Source organism: Triticum dicoccoides, chromosome 3B, assembly GCF_002162155.2.
Source record: "Triticum dicoccoides isolate Atlit2015 ecotype Zavitan chromosome 3B, WEW_v2.0, whole genome shotgun sequence".
Classification (NCBI taxonomy): Eukaryota; Viridiplantae; Streptophyta; class Magnoliopsida; order Poales; family Poaceae; genus Triticum; species Triticum dicoccoides.
Genome location: NC_041385.1, coordinates 572,747,698 through 572,757,049, shown reverse-complemented (window position 1 = coordinate 572,757,049; position 9,352 = coordinate 572,747,698). Strand labels below are relative to the sequence as shown.

At 43.1% G+C, this 9,352-nt stretch overlaps 1 protein-coding gene across 1 annotated transcript; it reads right to left on the bottom strand.

Moving 5' to 3' along the window:
* Nucleotides 1–9,017, bottom strand: LOC119277158 (dymeclin-like). The gene is made up of 18 exons (XM_037558392.1): nucleotides 8,649–9,017; nucleotides 5,739–5,978; nucleotides 5,577–5,640; nucleotides 5,352–5,481; nucleotides 5,119–5,260; nucleotides 4,101–4,358; nucleotides 3,929–4,013; nucleotides 3,351–3,453; nucleotides 2,803–2,928; nucleotides 2,621–2,734; nucleotides 2,374–2,492; nucleotides 2,186–2,273; nucleotides 2,008–2,100; nucleotides 1,687–1,776; nucleotides 1,463–1,582; nucleotides 1,192–1,283; nucleotides 814–868; nucleotides 1–540 (listed from the first exon to the last, which is right to left on the bottom strand). The coding sequence occupies exons 1-18, from the start codon at nucleotides 8,842–8,844 to the stop codon at nucleotides 511–513; spliced, it is 2,145 nt and encodes a 714-aa protein (XP_037414289.1). The 5' UTR covers nucleotides 8,845–9,017; the 3' UTR covers nucleotides 1–510.
* Between the last annotated feature and the right edge of the window lie 335 nt (nucleotides 9,018–9,352).

Here is a 9,352-nt window from a genome sequence, read left to right as displayed (position 1 = left end):
AGAGCATGGTTAATGGTTACTATATGATGTTACCATGTCTTACACTTAGTCATTCATACAATAAGATTGGCCATAAGAGCAGTACTTTTTTCCATCTTCTCTCAATCACTTTCTTTATATTTAATCTGCGTACGAGCGCACATATAGCTAGGCTCTTGCACGAGACCACTCCCTTCAATTTTTCATGTATCTCTCCTCCATATAGGCAAAATTGCCATGTAAACGCGCTTAAGTTGTACTTGCTCTACAAATACAACGATGTAACTTGTAAACGAATTGTGCATGGTGCCCTACGCACTACCTACTTTCAAGAACCAGATACAATCCCCTGCAATTCCTCACACCCCCCACCTCTGGTATTACACTATGGGACAACAGAAATATTAACACAATGAATGAAAATACACTTTGATTATCTGGTATATGCCGCCTATATACAACAGTCTCTTTGTCGGGATGCAAGTCCAACATTTCTGTGTGTTGTCAGAACCCAAAGGCTCCAGATCATCCCTAAACCTTTTGTTCGCTGGATGGTGAATCCTGGAGTGATCCATTTTGGCAGACAGAAAAAATGTTATTACAAAAACACTAAACAAATTAGTGGCTGTATTGAGAATTCCCAAGGATAAATTCTTCTTGGAAACATTAAAAAGGATTTTCAACATCCTTGGGATCAAGTAATTTCTACTCCATCCCATAATGTAAGACGTTCTTACATTATGGGACGGAGGGGGTAATATTTAACGCTGAAATTTGAAAACTTAACCCAAGCATAAAACCTGATTGATTTTCAAGCAAAAGAGAGCAACTTACATCAACATGAATCTCCACTGGGAACAAATTTATGGCACCAGGATTGAAAGAGAATCTGGCAAATGCAGGACAGAATAGCAAGTTATACAAAACAAATTGTCTAGGTAAACACGACTGACACATGGTATTAGAAAATGTCTCTCGTTGGCATCAGAGATGGAGAAAATTCTAGTTTCCTTTCGAGTCAATGTGGGCCAATTTCATTCCGCTATCCTGATAAAATGTGCCATAAGCCTAACGTGCCATAAGTCAAAATAACAGTTTCAAGGCATTTCTGTAGCATCAGTAGCTGCATGCCTTCGACATTATTATCACTGGCATGTTCATAATAATTGCATATTATGTGGGAATCAGCATACACAAATAAAAAATATTTACCCTCGTGATAGTATAAGTCTCCATGCATATGGAATGAAGAATTCCTCAGGATGACTTTCTTGCTCATATGTAAACCGTAACTGCGTAAACATCTGGAAAATACAGAATTGTATGTTGTTATGCCACTCTAAATACCAGAATAACTTCTATACGGATGGGATGAAATTTAACACCAAACAATAAGAAATATTAAATATGGGCCACATGGCCCACATGAACCCCTACTCTATGATTAGAGTAAACTGCAGCAATGTCACAATACAAGTCTCACCTTCATTCCTTCTCCACGCCATGAACGGCAATTTTTATTAATGAGCTCAAGAACCTTGTCAACAGACCATTCCCCGTCTAACTGTTGCATGTCCATTCTACTGTTGAAGAAATCTAACACCTGACAGACAAATTTATAAGACGGAATATGATCAGAATCTGGAGGAAGAAGACGATGATGTGTTGTACTTTGTTGAGTTCAGGAAAGACAAAAAAATGACATACTGTGTATATATTCTCAAGCAATTCATTGAAACGAGGATGGTTCTTGAAGGGCTGAAAAACCTCTTGTCGGTGCAATATAGCATACACAACCTGTTGATGAACATGTTAGAAGTGGTTTGGTTCTGCCTATCAGGTATACTGCACTACTCCCTCCGTTCCTAAATATTTGTCTTTCTAGAGATTTTAACAAGTGACTACATACAAAGCGAAATGAGTGAATCTACACTCTAAAATAAGTCTACATACATCCGTATGTTGTGTTCATTTGAAATGCCTAGAAAGACAAATATTTAGGAACGGAGGGAGTAGTAACTAACATACCTCAGGATTTCTGGGTAATGCATATGTAAGGATTGCATTGATGATTTCCAGAACGATTCTTAAGAAGTCAGTGTATATGTGAAGCTCCGTTGACTGCAAAAGTACACCACTTTTACAGATATGAAGGGAAGAAAAAATAATAATGGTGCTGTTATGAAGCAAGATAACAGTAGAGTACCATATCATCTGAAATGATGTCTGCTTCCATTTGATCAGACATAACTTTGAGAGCCTTGTCATTTTTTAACTCGGCTAATTTCGCATACCTGAATAATGGTAGATAAGCAAATGGGCAGGTTAACTTGAATTAACTTTAATTAAGTGTAAAATGTGATAATGAAACAGAGAGAGATTGAGCTACCATACTTGCGAGAAAGCATGTCAAAGAGGCTAACCAGCCTTTGAGATGCATATGCACTCAGCCTATGCGCATGAGGACCCATGTTTGCTAGAATTGCAAGACAGTTCGTGTGAAGGTAGACATCCTGCAAGTATACATAAGCTTGTCATTAGACTGTTATGAACCAGAAATAGTTTGACATGCAAAAGGAAGCTTCTACTAAGGTATGAACGGAAGTCTCCATGAACAACAAAAACAAAATCTTGTACATACTCGCAGCTTGGAGAGGTTGTACTTGATGGTTCGGATTAGTACTACAACCATCAACGATCCCAGAGAAGTTTGATGCATGAGACGCTCCTGGTACCAAGGAACGCTAGGAAGCACCTAAAAGTGAACACTAAATCATGAAAGAATTCATTAATAAATAAACTAAACCTAGTTAATTTTCTTACCAATTTGTGCACACTAGCATTGAAGGTTGAATCTTGACTGAGTATCAGGAGAATTATCAACAGCATGTAGATCTGATTGGAAGTCTTCCTTGATGCATTGTAGAGCATTTCCAAAATAGGCATAAGCTGTCGGCAAAATCCAAATTATAATAACTCAAGATATTGGGGAAAAACAACTCAGGCAGTCAACAAATGATATTTGTTAATATATGTAATCACAGGCTAACCTTACATGTAAAGTATGTGTTGGGTTACTCCTTGGTTTTATATGTATTTCCCTATTTGGAATTTGCTTTCTAATGTTTCATGCTGACTGCCACAGAGTCACAGATTTACTATGCCAATTCATGGAAGGATGGGAATGAAAAGAAGTCATGGTGCAGCTCTTACTAATGAAAAACATATTAACCACTGATATATTTTCTCATTAAAAGGGAAAATAGTTTAAATGCAACTGTTCTATTAATTCAAAGCATAATCTGTCCGACTATTAAATACCCACATGCTCCAACAAGAAGGGTTGGAAACATAATTGCAAGAAAACATACCAAAGTATCCAAGTCTGTTCGAACCAAAACATACTCCTGAAAATCGCAGTTCCCATGGACCAGAGAATAGAGCAACAGAACTGAGCTCTCATCTTTTAAGCATCTGTATGGATAGTGGAAACAAATGAATTACACACCACTAAGGTCTTTTGGAACATAATAATTTACATCCTGAAACAAGATGAACATACATGATCTTTGAATAAATAATGATGGGTCCTAGATAATGGGCCCACAGAGGATGTCAAGATATCTAATTTTAAAACGTTAGTTTTGAAATTACTCACAGCAGTCTCATTACTACCATCAAACCCTGATACATGACTCCATTTTGGAATGCGGCGTTAACTGTTCAGTGTTATTCATAATCTAAACATGACCAAAATTATCGCCAAGTACAGTGTTCTTTTTATCCATCAAATCTGATATTAGACCGGAATAATTGCTACATTTTCATTTGTGAAGAAACAGGAAATAATCTCATGTTTTCTGCCCCAGAAATATTTGGTTAAATTCCACAAATCTAATAAATAAAGTACGAGCATATCACTGAATTAGCATGATGATGCACTACTTACGTGCCAAGAGCATCAAACAGCGATGCAAAAGACAGCCTGACAACGGGTCCATTTTGAGCGTTTCCCTCAACATCGGCATGATCAACTGCAGCATAATTCATTTCTGCAACTGTTAGTGATACATATGACTATATGAGCGCCACAAATTCTCTATATTGCAGGTGCATCTTACATTGAATGTCCTTAGCATTGTTTAGCGCCTTGCAGTAAGGGTTCTCATGAAAAGCTGGTGCATCCTTGACATTGGTATTTGAATCACTCATGTAGACACCATTGGTTGGAATGGACTCATTCATTGAAATGCATTTTCGGTAGTGGATCAGAATAAGCAGAACAAGTAAACTGTTGTCTGCCAATTGACTTGTCGCACCTTCAGCACTTGCACTTACAAAATAGTTGAAAGTATAATATGGCAGTAGTACAAAATTTGCTGCAAAACCAGATAGATGAGTAAATTCAAAGATTTTCGATAACAGAAACATTTTCGTAGTAGTGTACATAATAACTTCCTGAGTAAGATAGTTGGGTCTGTTTGGTTAGTATACTAAGGTTACCAGCATTTGCCACACTTTTTTGTGCCAAACATGACTAAGGTTATGCGATCAAGATGGGTGCCACTGTGCCACACTCTGCTAGACTTAGGACGATCAAAATTGGTGGCACACATTGCCAGGCTAAGGGAAACTTTCCAGATCCATGTTGCAGGAAAGGAATGTTGTCGTGAACCAAGTGTGACTCTGAACCAAACATGTGATTAAGGGGTTGTTCTGTTCGCAGCATAAGCCTGCAACACCTAATTGTAGGCATGCAACAATTGCTTATGTGGGTATTTTGATTGGTGCAATAGTTCTGCCTTACCATCTCACATTCAGTCAAAACTTAACAACTTGTGGTGTGGCAAAGTGTGGCATGGTTATAGTAAACCAAAGTATCAAACAACCAGGCCCTCAATTTTGGCAAATAATACAGTAGTCACAATAAAGGTGTAAAATGGCATAGCATCATCTATTGTAACATAAAAGATATGAGAACTACCAAAAAAAAGTTAATACATTCTAAAGAAAAAATTAACCATAAGATGAAAATGTTCAGAGTATTGGCATCATGTGAATGAGTTGCATTGACATGACGTCAACCGTGATGATACATAAATTATAAGCACTTTCTGTGGAGAAGATAACCCGCATTACCAGCTGCTGAGCCAACTCGTTGCAGAACCCCAGGCCCACCATCATCAGAGAAAACAGGGTGTGAACCATTTGAAGGAATTTGTGGCCGTCTTACAAAATTAAGTAGCAACTTTTGAACAACCGAAGCTACTATGGAACTGTCCTGCAGAAGACAGATGTGGCAAAGGAACACATCCCAAATTTAGCTCAATAATATCTATAAATAAATCATCATATGCAGATTCCATTTTTACCTGAAGCATAGCCGCATCAATGAAAGGATGCACATCTTTTGGTTCTGGAGATGGTCCAGAACATAACTGAGTCGACATAAGGACTAGCATCAAGTTCAGAAGCTCGTGATGTAGGTAGCATGACTCCGGACTGCATATAGAGATATTAAAACAGTGAAATTCAAATGACAAACAAGCATTTTTAAAAGGAAAAACTAGATAGGCATACACCATCCATCAAGATACCTTACATCTACACTACCAATGTAGTTCAGCACCCCCTTCATCAGAAAATACTCCACACTTTGGTCTAGGAGGAGCAGGGAAATATAAAATACCATTAGAGTTTACTATATCAGCCATACAGAAAACATTCATAGTGCATTTGAAATTTTAATGATCATTTACCAGAAGGAAAATTTTCCAGCCCCTTTTCATCCTTGTCGATGTCAAGGCATAGCTCTTGCCAATTATCCGCCTTGGCATTCTCAATAATGAACTTGAGAAATATGGATGATATATAGGCAGCATTGATAGCCTTTCTATAGACGCTAGAAGAGACAGAAGAAGCCGATGTGCACTCTTGCAAACACCAAACCAAATGGATCAAGATCTTTGCAAGATGCTTTGTATTATAGTTGTTCTGCGCTGCACATACACATAACCCAGATTGTCAAACCAATGAGCCAAAGACAATTATGATTTAATTACAGAAACTAACCATACACATTCTATCAAAGCATTGGAACCATAAGGTTAACACTTAAGAGCATCTCTAGCAGATCCCGCAGATCGTGGTACCGCAAATTTCGTTTACAGGATACTGTAAACCGAATTTGCGGTACCATGGACGGCACGAAATAACAGATCCGGTAAACACATACCGCATAATTTAAACTACTAGTTCGCGCCACATACATCGCCAAAATTCAACAGAGTTCATACGACAAACAGAGTTCATACTAGCTTAAACATAATAAAAACCTAAATCTACTCATCAACATGACCCTTCTTGACATGGAGGTGGTACTCCATCAAGGAGTCGGAGAGGACGAACGCCAAGTCGTACTCCTCCTTCGCCGCCTCCACCCGCGCTGCGACACCTTCTTCTCCGGCGGCGGCCGCCTCCTTCACCTCGAAGAACGCGCGCTGGGCCTCCCGGAGGCGCTTGAGCGCGGGCCAGAAAATCTTGTCGAGGCGGTCGAAGTTGCGCCACGCTTGCCGGCCACCGCTGCGGGAGAGCGCGCCACGCTACCGCGCCTGCACTTTGCGCCACTCCTCCACTGGCGGGCGAAGGGAGGAGCTCCCCGACTCGTCGTCATGGCGGCGCTTGCGCGGCGGCGAGCCGCTGCGGCCCCCTCGGCCACCCCTCCCACGACCAGCGCTCGACATCAGGGCAAGCTTTGGGCCTGCGCGCGTGGCAAACTGCGGCTGGAGGAAGGAGGATTTCTTGCTAGACCTAATGATTTACGGCGAAGGGGGAAAAGGGAAATACCGGATGTGAACCCTAAATCACGGCCGCTCCGGTATATATATAGCGGAAACGCATGCGGTTTACGGGCCGCCCGTAAAAAAATTACAGGCCGGGCCGTTTTCAGTATCAGAACGGGCTGGTTTTTTCACGCGTCATGTATATCCGCCGGAATTTAACGGGGCAGCGAGCTTTTAAGGGATCTGCTAGAGATGCTCTAACAACTGGTATAATCAAGTAAATTATTTAGAGATGAACTACAGCGCGATGGCACTTGGTGCGATGCGCACGATACCACGTGATATGCCCACATCACTTTGCGTCATTCACATCACAGCAGCGCACTGAGCCGTGTGGGGCCTGATCGCACGTGCCCAACACACCGCACTGTGCTACGGGGGCAGCGAAGTTCACACCCTAAAAATCTCAGAATATTTATATCATGCAAGTGGCTCCAGTAACATGAAACACTATTTGCAGGAATGTAAACTGCACTGAAAAGATGAATCATGGTAAGTATTTACTACTTAAAAAGATTGGGTTGGTGATCGTGGTATGACACACCTTCCCCTTTCACCTCCCTAGAAAATATCTAACATGTTGCACTTCTATCCATATCAATGCACATAGAAGTGTTAAAGTGTAAGGTAGGCATACCATACTAACAGGTAGTTAAGCATACAACTCTCAAGCATCCATAGGACATGCCTACCTTCCATTTTAACACTCTGAACACAACAAACAGCAGTGGGGCAAAAATTTGAGTCATAATATACACATTTAACTACCAAAAATGGTACACCTATGGGCAGGTGTTTACGAAGGCCCACCTACATAAGTGATTCCTTCATAATCTCGTACTAATCCACCCCCCCCCCCCCTCTGAATTCCAGCGCTTTGGGGCCATGACATCCAATAAATCACACCACGTCGACTTTTTTTCTTAGAAGTCCTGTAGGCTCTTCGTAGGTGTAGCATTGCTCTTTAACTACCTATTAATATTCTATCTTGTTTACTACAAACCAGACTAAGTTAAAAAAATCATCGATCCCATCACACAGACCAATCGACCAATGAGGTCCCTCACTGGTGGCAACATAAAGCCCAAATGCAGGTCTCAAGCCCCTAATTTACACATTGATGCTTCTCACCTGGGAGTTAAACTCCGGAACCAAAAGATCATTGCAATGCTCAATACACTATAACAAGCACTTAAATCCTTCACCCTAACTACAATTAGCCAAATCATCCATTTGCATTGTCACCCACCACGAAGAAATTCAGGACAAGAATCCATAATTCGCCTTTCTTACTGAAAAGATAAATGTGGGTTTTCCTCTTGTTCAACAAGTAGTCAGGCACTCAATTAAGGCAGACCCATGCGCGCAGGAACTCTCATGATAAATTAAATTACAGAAGTTCCGTATATTGCAATGTACTAAGCCTAGTCAACCTTGATCACACAGTAAACTCAGTCAATATTGATCGGGCAAATACATGCCTTGTTTCCTTCCATTCTACGAAGCTCACCACCTAAATTCCCATTGTAAGCACCAATGCAGGTCGCAGTCGACAGAAATCAACGCCCCTAAAGACACGATAAACGCGGCAAAACGCCGGAAATGCCACGTTAACCCCGCCATCTGGCCTCAAAACAGCACGTAAACGGTGCGACCCACAGCCGCGCACGCATAAATCACATGATCCGCATTGCCCCCGCGGATCAAACCCCGCAAAACAGAAAGTAATCGCCACCCGAAGCAACAGCAAGAGCGGGGGAAACGAAGGCGATCAGAGCAAGCGCAGGGTGGGAGGCGCGGCGTGGATCTCGAGCCGTGGGTCCTTACCGAAGGCGTGGCAGGCCTGCAGCACGCGGTCCCGCGGCCACTGCTGGGTGAGGGGCAGCTCAAGCAGCTGCCTCCAGAATTCGGAGGAGATCGGGTAGGCCCTGTCGCCGACGAGCGCGGCGAACATCTGCTCCGCCGCCCCCGGCGACGCGGCGCCCGCCTCGCCCAGCCTCGGCGTCGACGGCGCCGCCCCCATTGGATCTGAGAGGGCCCCTAGGGTTTGACGCGGGCGGGGATTGGGCGAGGGGGAGATGGCCAGGTGGAGTCGCGACGAAGCGAAGGTTTTAAATGGACGGGAGCGTGGAGACTTCGGGCGGAAGGGAGGGGGAGAAGGGGAGGAGGAAGAGGGGGGCGGGGCGGGTGCGACTAGCCGGTTGGGTTTGGGAGGTTTTGATGGGATTAACGATGGACCGAACTGCCCATGGGTTCCGGTCAACAGTCAGGAGGCGCGTGGCTTGGCCTGCCTGGAATGGGAGGGGTAATACGGTCTTTTTCCGGGGCTCGTGGGGGTTGCCGTTGTTGCGGGGCTGCCTGCCGTCGGTGGAGGTGGTGGTTTGGTGGTGGAGCATTCGGGAGGGTGGAGGCTGGAGAGGGAAGGGGACGGACGGGACGGGGGCGTGCGTGTGCGACGCGCACCCCGACGGGGACGGCCGCTTCGGCCGTGTCGCACTTCGTCGCTTCGTTCCAAACCGAGTACTCTTCCC

Excerpts from the sequence above, each read along its gene's own strand:
- LOC119277158 (XM_037558392.1), bottom strand. The coding sequence starts at position 8,844 with ATGGGGGCGGCGCCGTCGACGCCGAGGCTGGGCGAGGCGGGCGCCGCG. Across the intron at positions 2,929-3,350 it reads GAACAGACTTGGATACTTTG|CTTATGCCTATTTTGGAAAT; the intron begins GTATGTTTTCTT and ends TTTTGCCGACAG. Across the intron at positions 2,735-2,802 it reads ATGCTAGTGTGCACAAATTG|GTGCTTCCTAGCGTTCCTTG; the intron begins GTAAGAAAATTA and ends GTTCACTTTTAG.